This window comes from Jaculus jaculus, chromosome 5 (genome assembly GCF_020740685.1).
Source record: "Jaculus jaculus isolate mJacJac1 chromosome 5, mJacJac1.mat.Y.cur, whole genome shotgun sequence".
Lineage (NCBI taxonomy): Eukaryota > Metazoa > Chordata > Mammalia > Rodentia > Dipodidae > Jaculus > Jaculus jaculus.
This window is the reverse complement of record NC_059106.1, coordinates 23863226-23878602: the sequence shown is the minus strand read 5'-3', so window position 1 is coordinate 23878602 and position 15377 is coordinate 23863226. Positions and strand designations below refer to the sequence as shown.

At 38.6% G+C, this 15377-nt stretch overlaps 1 protein-coding gene across 4 annotated transcripts in view; it reads right to left on the bottom strand.

Moving 5' to 3' along the window:
- Positions 1-5736: 5736 nt before the first annotated feature.
- Positions 5737-15377, bottom strand: part of Ptpn4 (protein tyrosine phosphatase non-receptor type 4) — a 162583-nt gene continuing 152942 nt past the window's right edge. For all 4 annotated transcript variants that reach the window (XM_045151248.1, XM_045151250.1, XM_045151249.1 and 1 more), the window contains one exon: positions 5737-14022. In XM_045151248.1, coding sequence (XP_045007183.1) covers positions 13936-14022 — 87 coding nt within the window. In that variant the 3' untranslated portion in view covers positions 5737-13935. The remainder of the gene's footprint in view (positions 14023-15377) is intronic.

Sequence of the window (15377 nt, the reverse complement as noted above, 5' to 3'; positions counted from 1 at the left end):
GGTTCCAGAGTAAGTTCCATGTCAGGCCAGGTTAGACTAAGAACCTGACAAAAAAAAGAATAAGAAAAAAAAAAAAAAAAAAAACTAGAACAAATACCATGAGTTTGAGGCCAGCCTGGGGCTACAGAATGACTTCCAGGTCAGCCTGGGCTAGAGAGAGATTCTGCATCAAAAAAGAGGGCTAGAGAAGATGGCTTAGCGGTTAATGTATTTCCCTCAAAGCCAAAGGATCTTGGTTTGATTCCCTAGGACCCATGTAAACCAGATGCACAAGGGGGCACATGCATCTGGAGTTCATTTGCACTGGCTGGAGGCTCTGGTGCGCCCTTTCTCTCTCTCTCTCTGCCTCTTTCTCTCTATCAAATCCATAAATAATGAAATACATTTTTTTAAAAGGAGGAAGGTTAATCAAAATTAAAGATGTTATAAGCAATCCATACGAAAACCTACTTCGTTACTAGCTAAAACATATATATGTTTAAAAATGAGAATTTGGGACTTTTCTTCCTCCCTCTGCTTGGACTTGTGAAAGCAGGCCAACTTCTTCTGCCATTATGGAACTTCCCCTCTATCTTCAATAAATCCCTTCTTCCATTAAAAAAAAAAAAAAAAGAGACAAGCCGGGCATGGTGGCACACACCTTTAATCCCAGCATTTGGGAGGGAGAGGTAGGAGGATCGCCATAAGTTCAAGACCACCCTGAGAATACAGAGTGAATTCCAGGTCATCCTGGACTAGAGTGAAACCCTACCTCAAAAAAGAAAGTTTGGGCAGAAGTATGCTGTGGGGCACATAATGCTGTACCCAGAAGCCACAGATTGTGCCAAAAGTGAAATAATCCCCAGTAAATTGTAGATCAGGAAGGCTCCTGATGCCCCCCGAAATAATACAGATTATTGTCAAGGCTCCTGGTTGCCCACTACAATTAGATGCTGAAGACATCACATGCTTTGGGCTAGAATGCTGAGAAACCAAGAAGGCACTGGAGCTGGTGCCTCCTCCCTATTGACTAGTAGTCATAGCACTGGAAAGTGTTATGTCGGCTTTTGGAGGAGAAAAGTCATCAATGGGCTTAGTAGACTGCAAGCTACACAGCTGACCAGCTAAGCAAAATGGGCCAACTGGTGCAATGATGGCATGTCTGTATGGAGAGAAACAACTGCTCTCTGATTGGATTTGAGGGAATTCATGCCTGGTACCGAAAACCTAATCAAAAGCCTATGGTTGGGGAGATCTTAAGCCCTATGGAAGAAGCTACTACTTCTGTTGTTTGCCTAAGCATCTCTGTTCCATGAATCCATCCATATTCCATCTTTCATTACTCTGTTCAAGTTCCCTGAAACTGATCCAGACCATCAATTTACCCTCTAAATATTTATGTTTATGCCCATATTAATGCTACACTTACTTTTGGTTAGAGAAGCTTCTTTTGTTCTCTCTCTCTGCTTTTTTCAAGATAGGGTCTCATTCTAGCCCAGGCTGACCTGGAATTCACTATGCAGTCTCAGGGTGGCCTTGGACTCACTGTGATCCTCCTACCTCTACCTCCCAAGTGTTGGGATTAAAAGCATGCACCACCATACCTGGCTAAAAGCTTCTCTTTTCAGATGGTGGTGTTTCTGGGGTGACACAAAAGTCACCATAGTGCTAAGTGACACTGGAGTATTCAGCACTGAGTCATCTCTATCCCACCTTCCAAGGCTCAGGGACCATTGTGGAAGAGGTTGCGGAAAGAATGTAGGCACCAAAGAATGGGGAGGAGGGTTTTGGAGTGCTTTGGAATGTTACCTTCTATACATAATGGGTTCCTTTAATTCATTACCTTACAGTGGGTAATGTGACCTACACCAGATAAGTATAACATGAGCAAACAAAAAAGGCTGCCATCAAAATAGAAGAAGGACTAGTTGGAAAGAAGGGATTCAGTGAAGGGGAGATATGAGAGGAAGATAAAAGAGGGTGGTGGGAGATGACTAAAATCAGGATATATTATGTATGGAGGTTTCTAATGAAAGGTTTTTAAAAAGAAGAAAAGAAAAACAGCCTTTTTCTTTCTCTAAAGCCCCAAGGCACTCCCCTTGTGTCTAAAGATTCACAGCTAATGACCCGAACATCTGTTCCATGAATCCATATTCCATCTTTCACCACTCTGTTCAGTTTTCTGAAGCCAATCCAGACTTACCTGGGGCCCATCTCAGTTATACAAATAAGAAGGAAGGAAGGGCCAGAAAGCCTTTGAGTGCTCCAGGCAAGTTCATATCATTGGGCAATGGGGAGACGAAGTAAAAATAGTTTTTGCCATTAGGTCTATACCCTAATGGTGAAACCCAAGGTGAGACTGAGAAAGTCAAGGGAAGTAAAAAGGAAGAGCCAAGCTCACTGCCTCTGGAAGCTAATGTGCAAATGAGTCATGGGGCTGGGGCATGTGTGTGGGGGGATGTCATTAAAATGTTGACACTTGGGGTAGGGCCTGCCTGGGATTCTGCATTCCAAGCAAGCTTGCAGTTTGTACTGTTCATTGCTGAGTAACAAGGACTTTGAAGAAGTGTTCCCACACTTGGGACAAGTACTCAGCAACAAAGCCTGCAAAGGGATGAGGAGAACCTACAGTAAAAAGATCTGCTTGGCCACTCCCCTGCTAACCCTCTTGCACAAGGGTTCATCTCTCTTGGCCTTAATTTTCTCATCTCTCAAATGAAGTCATTAGAAGAGAGGATTTTTGGTTTAGGGGTGTAGCTCAGTTGGTAGAGTGTTTGCCTAACATGCATGAAGGTCTGGGTTCCATCCTCAGCACCACATTAACAACCCAGCATGGTGCCACACACCTTCAGTAGTAGCACTCCAGAGGGACAGGCAGGAAGGTCAAGTGTTCAAGGTTACTGTCAGCTAGACAGCAAGTGTGAGGCAAACCTGGGAAGCATAAGACCCTGTCTCAAAAGTGAGAATTTCCAATATCTCTTCTAGGTCTGATTCCTGTGTGTGTGTGTGTGTTTGTGTGTGTAAGTTCTCGTGCACATGTGGAGGTAAGAGCACAATACTGGATGTCGGTCCCCACCTTCCATCTTGTTTGAAGCAGGGTCACATTGCCCACCTCTGCTTTCTCCAGCCTAGCTGGCCTGTGAGTTTCCAGAGACACCTGCCTCCAGTTCCCATTTTATAATCTGGGATAGAGTTGCTCATGCTGCAGTATATAGCTTTATGTGGGTTCGGGGGACCCAAACTCAGGTCCTTACACTAGCTCAGCAAGCACTTTATTCATTGGGCCATCTCCCCAGCTCCTATTTTCTGATTTTTACAGGGCCTCACAGTAGTTTTTGCCTCTAGTCTTACAGGAGACTCTGGGCTTAGGCTTTTGAGTGGTGCTGGAATGTTTAAAGACCTTTGGGGGCAGGGGTGGAATGATGGCCCTCAAAGGTCAATGTGTTAAGCCTTGGTGACCACTGTACCACACTTGGGGACTCAAATGATCTTTCTGCTTCAGCATCCTAAGAAGCTGAGTGTACAGGCTCACAACACAACACCCAGCTTCTTCAAGTTTTGTGGGCAGAAGGTGCTGGGGCTGGAACCCAGCACCTCGTGGGCATCATGGAAACTTAGCAAGTGCTTAACTATTGAACATCTCTTTTAATTAAAAAAATTTATTTTTTGTTTCTTGAGGTAGGGTCTCAGTCTAGCTCAGGCTGACCTGGAATTCACTGAGTCTCAGAGTGGCCTTGAGCTCATGGTAATCCTCCTACCTCTACTGGGATTAAAGGCATGTGCCACCACACCTGGCAACTTAAAACGTATGTGTGTGTGCATGTGCATGCCAGGATCTCTTACCACTGCAAACAGAACTCCAGACTCTTGTACCACTTTTGTGTCAGGCTTTATGTAGGTACCTGGGGAATTGAACATGGGCCAATAGGTTTTACAAGCAAGTCCTGTAAAAAATATATTTATTTGATAGAGAACAGCAGAGAGAAAGAGGAAGGGAGAGGATGGGCATGCCAGGGCCTCCAGCCACTGCAAACTAACTCCAGATGCATGCACCACCTTGTGCATCTGGCTTACGTGGGTCCTGGAGAATCAAACCAGGATCCTTTGGCTTTGCAGGCAAATGCCTTAACCTCTGAGGCATCTCTCCACCTCCTACTTTTAATTTTTTTTTGATAGAAAAACTTCATGTCTTCTACTAAATGAAAAACACAAGACCACTGTTGAGTTTCTTATTGTTGGATATTTTCAACTTAGTAATTTTTTTTTTAAAGGTAGGTCTCATTCTAGCCCAGGTTGACCTGTTTTTCACTATGTAGTCTCAGAGTGGCTTTGAACTCATGGCGATCCTCTTAACCCTGCCTCCCAAGTGCTGGGATTAAAGGTGAGTGACATCATGCCTGACTTAGTAGTTTTTAAAAATATTTGTTCTTTGACAATTTCCTGTAGTTATAATTTGGTCATATATATCCATTATCCTCTCTTGTCCCCTTCTCAATCCCACTGCACCCCTTCTTCTCTTCCCCACCTTAGTGGATACATCATTGAAGAAAATGAGTCCTCCATCCTCACCAACCACTGACAACCAGTAGCTCCTCAAGGAGGGGTAGGGACTCAAGTTCCTCTCCCCTGTTCAAGGCAGAATGCTGTCTCGTCTTGTCTTGCCTGTGCAGGTCTTCACAGCTATGGAGTTCAGGGTTCAGGAATGCAATGGCCATGTTGTATCCACTCGTATTAATTCCTGGGACCGTTTTATTCCTATCCATGTATTTTTGTGCTCTTGTGCCTATCTCATTCTCCCTTCTAGCTTCTTTCCTCTGTCCTTCCCATGTCAGTCAATCTTTAATTTCATGGGGCTTTGGTTTTTAGGAAAGAATATATAGAAATGCCTTTTTTCTTTTTTTTTTTAAGGTAAGATCTTGGTGTAGCTCAGGCTGACCTGGAATTCACTATGTAGTCTCAGGATGGCCTCAAACTCATGGTGATCCTCCTACCTCTAGCTCCTGAGTGTAGGATTAAAGGCATGCACCATCACACTGCAAAAAGAAAGAGAAGGGGGTTGGGAGAGAAGAGAAAATGTGTGCACCGGGACATTCAGCAGCTGTAAAGGAACTTCAGATGTACGTGCCACTTTGTGCATCTGGCTTTTCTATAGGTACTGGGGAATCAAACTCTGGTTGTTAGGCTTTGCAGGCAAATGCCTTAACTGCTGAGCCATCTCTCCAGACCCTGCCCATCCATTTTTATCTGATTGTAGTGGGCTGAAGAGATGGCTTAACATTTAAGGCACTTGCCTGTGAAGCCTAAGCACCCAGGTTCAACTCCCTAGTACCCACATAAGCCAGATCCACAAGGTGGCACATGTGTCTGGAGATTGTTTGTAGTGGCTGGAGGCCCTGTTGTGCCCATTCTCTCTAATAAATAAAACATTAAAAAACATTTTAGGGCCGGAGAGATGGCTTAGTGGTTAAGCGTTTGCCTATGAAGCCTAAGGACCCCGGTTCGAGGCTCGGTTCCCCAGGTCCCACGTTAGCCAGATGTACAAGGGGGCGCATGCGTCTGGAGTTCGTTTGCAGAGGCTGGAAGCCCTGGCGCGCCCATTCTCTCTCTTTCCCTCTATCTGTCTTTCTCTCTGTGTCTGTCGCTCTCAAATAAATAAAGGAAATGAAAAAATTAAAAAAAGAAAAAAAATATTAAAAAAAACTGACACTTAAGTCCAGAAACAAAGTTGCATAAAATAATCTTGACAACATATAATTCTTTAGATTATTAAAGCACATCTTTATTTTGAATTGAACATTAAGAGTAACAACTAGAGTTGTTTCTTCTTCACATTTGTACCTGAACAACAACTACTGGATCACAATGAAATATGGCCAACAAAATATGTGTAACAGCATTTTGCATAATATAAATTGTTCTTAGGACTAAAACAATTTTCATGTGAACCAGTTTTTATCCTGCTTCTTGTTGGTACTTGTAGATTCTTTATAAGACATGAATTGCAGGAATTCTAATGGTTCACTGAAATTAAGACAAATACACAAGATCTTTCAAGCACACAGTAAGTTGCAGTGACAAACACACAGTGATCATTTCAAATAATCCAGTGTTGACCAAATTCAAGCTTACATATCTTAAGTTAACCCTTAGCTTCTTTGCCTCTTAATTAGGAGGGCAAACCATATGGTTTTTTTTTTTTTTTTTTTTTAAGTAGAGAGAAAAAGCAGTCTACAAAATTAAGGGACTAATTCCATTCTGCTATTAGTTCAGTACAAAACATGAAATGACAACAGAAATGTAAAATAGTTTAATTAGGAAATAAATCAGACCTTTAGCCAAACAATTTTCTCCCTCTGTATTTACATGTAGCACCTATTACAAGGAAAAAAAAAATCCCAAATTAAAATGCCTTCTACATAGAAATAATTTTTTAAGCTGTTTAAAAATATTTCTGATGGATATAAACTATCAGTCCTAAAATGAAACCCACATTGTAGAAAATAAGGACAAGCTTTTCTTACTTGAAAAGATTACGATATAGTTCAGAATTGTGATGTCCTGATGCTGGAGAACACTGGATAGACAGTTTTTATTTTTCAAAGCAGATATATTATACTGGCAGAAAATAAAAACAGCTTAATGTAAACTGTTTTAACATCTTAAATCCTGCCCTTTGTTGTGTGTGTGTGTATATACATATAAACTGTCAGGACTTTTGTCCCCTTAAATGTATTTATGGTGCAGAATCTATTTAATTCCTAGGTACTCCACTGAAAATAAATGCATTTCCAAGAATTTATGTCTAAAAAATGCAAAGCAGAAATTATTTTAGTAAACCAAACTGGCTGAAACTAGCTGAGCGAACTCAGAGTCCGGTGGGACAGTCAACTGGGTAGCCTTTACTGTATTTTATAAATTGCAGAAAATAGCAAAACTAAAATCACACAGGTTATCTCTTAAATATCAAATAAGCTATCAAGAGATCATTGTAAAGCATTTAAACTTGGGTCCAATCTAATGAGTTCTAATACTAATTATTTTCTGTATTTACAAGATTCCTAGGATAGATTATGTTTTCAAATGTATAAATTATGTCAGTAGTAAGCATGAAATAAAGTGCTATTTGAAGTAGAAATCAATTTTAGCACTGAAATATGACCTACTCTACAGAGTACAAGAATGAATAATCTTGCTAACTTACAGAAGGATTGGAGAAGATGGAAATCGGAGAATCACAGTAAGACTGAAATTTTCTTGCCACGGAAGGCAAATGGCTGGAACATAAGAATGTGAGAGTAGAACCCAAAAGGCTTCTTTTAATAAAGGGTGAAATAGGCCATTTGTGACTATGGTGGATGTATTGAAACCACAAAGCAGCAACTGTCTGGGACAAAGGGTTGAGCAGGGCTATCCTTCTTTATGGCTTCTTGGCAGTCATGCTACTAGCAATTTGGCATTTATGATTATCAGAAGTAATAGTTCTTAAATTTGTTAATTCTTGGAGTTAGGGGAATTTGACACTAACCCTTTAACTGCTGGAGCAAATGTTATTGAGGAGGGAGATTACCTTTAGTTATTTAGGATATTTGCTTTATGAAGAATATATTTTAATTGTGACTTAAAAAAAAAAGATGAAGGGTTGGAAGCAGTAATCAAAATAATGAAGCCCTTATTGAATGAAATTTAATGAATGATGATAAATACCACCTTGCATATGAGCTACTTAACAATAGTGCTTCCAGCTGCTGATTTAGAATGAAAGGTTTTCATTCAACTGTATAAGCAAGCTGGTAGGCATATGAGCCATCGCTGCTCCAAGTTGGAGTTAGGCCTAGTGAGCTCACAGTCCAGGTCAGCTGATAAAATAAAACCATGAACTGGGTCATGGACCTCTGCATATGGTTAGGTGGTGAATCTCAGGCATGGTTTTCTGGCTTCACTAAAGTCACACCATCACAATTATGTCTTCACTATGGGCTGGTCACAGTGTCAGAGCTTGGGAGCTTTCTTCCATGGAGGACATATGAAGCAACATTTTAATTCTCATATGCAAACACTCTTCCAAACCCCAGAAGTTTAGAATCCAAATATTTTACTTGTAAAACTACTATGTGTAAAATTTCCAGGAAAATTTCTATTGTAAAGCCAAACAATGGAAACAAATATACACTGTATCTGAGACCTGCTTCACAAGTGATAACTCTCACATAAGGAAAATTATTTTTCTTCTAAAATTGCATTTTTCATATGACTTGTAATATACTCTCTCCCTCTTCCTTCTAATCCTTTGCAGGTTTTTCTTTAACAAACATACTTAGAATCAAGTCTAACTACAATAACATCTGAAAGATACATTCATTTTCTATACAGCACAAAAGACATACAGGTATCATTTTATCCTGTTTAAGCAATGAAATTAAAGTTAACACTTTCAACCTTTTTTCCATAGAAAAATATTTTCTATATATCATGTACATAATAATAGGAAAACTCTACAGTGTTTAAATGAAACTTTTATGAACAAGGCTTTCATTTTCCTTCTGGTACTGGGAATTTGAAAAGGCTTCAGGATGTTAAAGGTTTAAACTCTTCCCTAATATTATGGTCTCTAAGTTGCAATAATATTTATAACTTTCATTCACAAACATAAAACTTGTTTATTTATGCACAGAATCATGTGTAAACAATGCTGATGGATTATACTCCAGCAGATATTACTTTTGGCTGTTCATTTAGATTGGATGCAAAAGTAAAAACAATGGTGACTTCAGAATAATCAACAGTATACTGTAGTAGAAAGGCCTACAGAACAAGTAGCAGCAAATTTATATGTAAAAACAGTAACCTTTTGGGATCTACCCAAAACACATTCACCATGACTATGAAAATAAAATAAATGCCTATTTGTTTTTGCCCACAATTGGTGTTGCTATTTGTTTCTTATAACACTGGGAAGCTTATTGTAATTGTTACTAAAAGTAAAGGAAGTCTATATCATAAGAATTATGTTGATAATACTTATAGACATGGTAAAGAAATTGAATCCAAAACACAATTTTGGGATTGATTTCTTGAACTCTTAAGATAGAAATTAGCCCTCAAAAATATTTTAGTATCAGGGCTGGAGAGATGGCTTAGCCATTAAGGTGCCTGCCGGCAAAGCCTAAAGACCCAGGTTTGACTCTCCAGGTCTCACATAAGCCATATGCACAAGGTGGTGCATGCAGTTTGTTTACAGTGGCTACAGGCTCTGTCACACTCATTCTTTCTCTGTCTCAAATAAAAATCAATTTAAAAAAGAAAAAAATTAGAATCATGTAGATTCCTTTGTATCCATACAATTCTCTAAGAATCTCATAAAACAGTTGCTATAATTTGTGATCACACCAAGACACAAGTATTTTGTCAGCAGTTCAGGAATTCTAATATCTGATAATGCTAATCCACTGACTTATAGTAACGCAGCTGTCTTACCTGGAGGATGCACCACGACAAATAGGCGCAGGAACTATGTGTGGTTCGGTAGCTGAAGCAACTATGAGGAGTGAACTGTGCCAATAAAAGCAAGGTGTTGATGCAGCACCTTGCACAGAAGCAGGCTGTGGCAGCCTTCATTTATACTGTCAGATTACTGAGATGTTTGTTTCAACAAATACTTATACTGTATTTACTATGAATGACTTAAATACAAATTTACCTGGATTATAAATAAGATCCTGTAAACATACCCCACATTATTGTGGTATAAATAATTTTTAGAAATTCAAAACTACTTTGGCAACTTTACCACCAGCATATTTTAAATATTCAAAACATAAGACAGTAAGTAGCACATTTCTATAAATTCATGTTTCCTTCACTTTCTGATAAGTCATGCTTTAATTTTCATCACATGTTCACATTATGATCACAAGTTATTTCATAAGTGGATATCTATTCTAAGTATTAGCTCTAGGTTTTAAGTGCTTTAAAAATTGGTTTCTCCTTGCAGTTCAGAGTTTTCACACTGCATTTGGCCCAGCTAAAGTCCTTCACAAAAGCTTATGCTGCACACCCATCAGGCAAGCAGGACTAGCAAACTGGGTTGGAGTCCCAATTAGGATCACTTCTGAAGTCTACCTACTTCTTCAGTAGAATCCAGGGTTGCCACAGCTATGAAATGGAAACACTGTCTGAGTATGCTTCCCAAGTAGAAATACACTAAAATTTCCAAGACTCTGATACTCACACATTACACTTAACTCCAGTTATAATACAAGACAGAGAACACTAGGTTGAGAATTAGCAAGCTAAGGGATTTTAGAAGACCAGATTCTGCTGATCAATTACCAACGCTACATGTTTCCTTCCTTTGGTAATACAGAAATTGAATAAAACCTTTTAACTTCTTTTAGCCCTCTCAAGTTATATTATTTCTAGTGAGAAGGAAACTTATGCTCAGATGTCTAATCAGAGGCGGTCAGACCTGCCAAGAACAAATGATAAGCAACGTGTAGTTAAAATAGTCCAGTGGGTTGCAGATGTAGTTCAGCCATAGCGTGCTTGCCTAACATGTGGAAGGCCCCAGGTTCAATAGTCAGTACTATAAAATCAATCAACCAACCAATCAGTCAAACAACCACCACCCATTCTATCTGTAGGCATCAGTCTTTATGAAATACCTATGTAAATAAATGCACTCAGTTCTCTGTGAATACATGTATATACCTAAAATCTTCAAGTAACTGTATTAATGGCTTATAACTTTATGCATTTAAAGTGCATGTAGTGTGCAGCATGTACACATGCTTACAGATGTGTTGGGGCATGAATGCATGTGTGATCATGTGTGGAGGCTAGAGACTGAAATCTGCTAGGGAGAGCGTTGCTAACCAAACTTGAGGCTCACCAATGGGCTATAACAGCTAGTCAGCAAGCCCTAGGGATTCTCCTGTCTCTGCCTCCCCAGACTGGGATAACAGGTGTGCACCACTACACCTGGCTTCTTTACATGGGTGCTGGGACCGAACTCAAGTCCTCACACTTGTGTAGCAAGTACTTTACTGAATAAGCTATGGCCTTCAGCCATGTTACCTTTATTGGGAAGTCAAAGTGATCAGTCATTTCCCTTTCCTCTTAATTGTCCTAGCAAGCCACACAAAGGTATTTTTTAGGCTGTTTATTTTGCTTTGAAGTTAAACGGATGTATCAGTTTATCAAATGCAATCAATTCTTGTGAATGCAGTCTATTCCAAAATGCCACCACACATTATCTAGACAGTGCCAGCATGGATGAGATGATGAATAAAATACTTAACAAAGGGCTGAAGAGATGACTTAGCGGTTAAGTGCTTGCCTGTAAAGCCTAAGGACCTCGGTTCGAGGCTTGATTCCCCAGGACCCACGTTAGCCAGATGCACAAGGGGGCGCATGTGTCTAGAGTTAGTTTGCAGTGGCTAGAGGCCCTGGCATGGCCCATTTTCTATCTGCTTCTTTCTCTCTAATAAATAAATTTAAAAAATCTTTTCTGTATGTAAAAATACTGATAGACGGTGGCTTCCAGATGCAAAATTCATATGAGAAATTTAAATGAAATTCTACTTTTCTAATACATCATCACTGGAAGCAAGCATTAATGATTTTAAAAGGCAACAATGCTCACTGCTCACAGCAGCTGACTATAGAAGTGTAAACAAAATTAAAGAACAAGTGAACTGTGACATTTGCAGGTTAACATCTACACAACTCTTCTTTTTTTTTGCCTTATGTGCCATACCTGTACCTGCCTAAAAGTGAGAATAGACTTTTTAAATTCAGGTAAAAACAACCACCTAAAGTATAGTAATTTTTTAATGTGTAACTCTCCGACATGATTTTCCTTTTTTACTTTTCAACTTGTAATTTATCAGCTTAAATTATATTTTCCTTTGGCAAAAAACTGGAATGCTCAACTAAGACAAACATTAATTTATATTTTATATTGCCTTTGTTTTGTTTTGGCACTGTGGGTTGAACCTAGGGCCTCATGCATGCTAAGCAATCACTCTACCACTGGGCTATATTCCCAGTCCCTTACATTGTCTTGACTGTGAAATCAGGAAAGGTTTTCCTCTGACATAAAGGCTATGTTTACTTTTCTTAAAAAAAAGATTAGAAATATTTCAATATGAAAATTTATTTAGCAAGTTGACTATTAACATTTAGGAGCTTTAATCCTGAAATTTGTTATTATGAATTTTGAATCTATGAAATGACATAATTCAGATTTTACTAAAGATCTTTAAATATATACCACCTCATACTAAATGGCATTCCAAAATAGCTATCAGTGGACCTTGTACTTTATTAAGACTATACAGAAGTATTTTGAAACCACTAGGAAATAAACCTACTTTAATCTCATCCATATGAAATAATTATGTAAAGCAACATTTGAGTAGGTGAGCAAATTTTCACTTATGCTATACTGGACAATTTTAAAGTTCTATCTCTGTCAACTTAAAAACAAATGAGCCTGAACAGGAAAATATACACACCCCTAATGGGGTTGAGACCCTCAGTTAGGCTGGACAATCAAGTCTCCTCACTGGCATGCCTATAACATAATAGGTATATATAAACTGAAGTAATGTACCTGTACACAAAAATGACAAGACAACCCTCATTTACTTGAGGGGTTGCATTTAGAAATAAGCCAATAGTATTTAATTTCTTGTTTGAAGAATTCCAACCAAAAGACCAGTGTGAGAAAGCTCAGCATGAGCCGAGAGCAGTGCTAGAGGGTAAGAGAGTCTCAGACAGGAAGAAGTCACAACTGCTTTCTAACTGTAGCTTGGAGTATCAAGGTTTACCTTTCATGTGCACATTACACAACACTTTTAAAGTTAGGGAGACAGTAAATATGGAATATGAAGAACAAAGCCTCTGTTTAGTTACGCTGCTAGACTATAACCCTGTCCTTAAGTTAAGGAATGTACAGACTTTGAACAATCCCATAGCAGCAGAGCATACGCTCAAGAGAACACAACTATCTTGGCTTTTTATGGCAAAGTACTAGAATTGAGTAAGAAAAAGAATTTCTTTACTCATCTTTGACTGCATAACTTTCAATGTAAGAAGCTGTTTTTTAAAATGTGAACTTATTCAAAATGCATAAAAATGTAAGAATGAACAATATACATACATACCTCCTAGTGGGGTCAAATGAGTGCCTTTTCATTAAACATACAAAGATGTCTCAAGGCACTTAAGGGGTTAAGACACAATGCATGCATTTCTTTACATCAAGTATGTGAAATCACATGATTTGGAATAAGCCAACCGTATGATAGATAAATGCTATATATTATTCAATCCAAGAAAAGGTGTAGACTCCTAGTTACACTTTCTAGAAGATGCTGGTAAATGGATAATGTGCAGCATTTCCTGGGAACGGCAAATCTGCCCTTCTCTTGAACAGCAGGTCTCTATGGGGCATGTTGGGGAGATGTGCTGCATCCATAGGCAGTGTATTGGCTAATATTGAGAATGGTATTGCTAACAGTTTAAAGAAAATTTGCTCATCAGTAGAGTAAGTACATGAACCACTGGAAATGCCCAGCGCCGACTCCTGACGTTTACTTCTTTTTGCTTTTTTTGAAAATAAGGTGTCTAACAGAGATGGTGAGAACTCTAAGCCTTGTTTGTGGCAATTCTACCAAAAGGAGACTATATGGCACCACCTCAAAAATTCATAATCACCATGAACATATGCAGTGATTCACTATTTGTTCAGAGCAAAGCATGAAATAGTCTTCAAACACATGAGTTATAGATTTTGAGTGACTTTTTTAAAATCATAAAGTGCAAAAGTGCTGAAGTTTTCTTTTTTGAGTTCTTCATCTTGTGTGAGATGCCATTTCCTGTGACCAGTATTATGGCACAGTAAATATAACGAAAAGCAGTTTTCCAACACATATTCCAGGCATTTTTTTTTTCTTATTTATTTGATGATGTTGTTAAGGGTTTAACAAAGCCTTCTTCATAAACTCTCAAAATCGCTTCACATACAAATCTGTATTGACTCTGGAAAATAAAATCGAAAAAGAAACCAGAATCTATCAGAAAACCAGACAGTGGACAAATATCTCACCTTGTTTATAAAAAGAAATATAAAGAAAGACAGCACACCAATGAATGGGCAAAAAGTAAAGAATTCTGGCACAAATTGTTTGAAAAGCTCAGACATTGCTGGTAGGCATGGTAAACCAGTGAAACTATCAAGAGGATGTTGAAGACCATCTTAAAAATTGTAAGTTAGTTTTGGACCAGCAATTCCACTTTTAGGAAAGCTACTCAAAAGATGATCTGGTAAAAGAATAGAAAGTATACATTTATTTATTTATAATGACAACAATGTAGAAAAAAATCAACCTGCCATCAGTAAAGTGAGTAACTGAGTAATCTATCGTATGTCCTCACAATGGAATGCTATACAGCTGAGAAAGAAATGCATTTACAGAATACTACAGTGTGATTCCAGTATATCTGGATAAGCTAAAAACAAAAGCAAGACAGACAAGGCATGCTGTCTTACACTTATAATCACAGTATTTGCGAGGCTGAAGCCAGAGGACTGTCATGAGTTAGAGGCTAGCCTAGGTTACACAGGAAGTACTAGACCAGCCAAGGCTACACAGCAAGACCTTGTTTAAAACAAAACATAAGGGTTGGAGAGATGGCTTAGTAGTTAGGGTGCTTGCCTGAAAAGCCCAAGGACCCAGGTTCGACTCCCCAGAACCCACATAAGCCAGATGTACACAGGTGGTGCATGCACACAAGGCGGCACACACATCTGGAGTTTGTATGCAGTGGCTAAGATCCTAGCATGCCACACAAGAAAAGTAAAAGCAAGGTAAAGTATATATAACATGTTGATCTTTGTAACATTAAACATAAATAGGTATCTTAGCATATACTTTTAAAAACGCAATAAGAAATATACCTTTAAAAAGTATTTTCCCTCCAAAAATGTCTTTCCATGAAAAAATAGAGAAAAAAAGGGAGGAGAAAAGATAAACTGAACTTCATTAAGTATATCTTTCTTCTGTTATAGGTCTAAGTAAGGTTAATTTCAAAAATCCATGAAAATTGAAAATATGCTAAAACAAATCAATGTGTATATATGTACACATTGATGACATAATCACACCAATGAGAGTTCTTCCAAGGGACTTTAAGATAGGAACTTGACAATGTCTTACAGACACACCCAGAGGTCACAAAGAACTATGGAAATATGGAAAACTCTCATACTGGTATGGGATAATGTTAGTGTGTTATTATGAAACTGTAGCTGTGAAACAAAACAATAGACACTTGTGATAACCCTAGTCTTTTATTGTTGGTATTATAGAGAACAGGTATTCTCCCTAAACAGG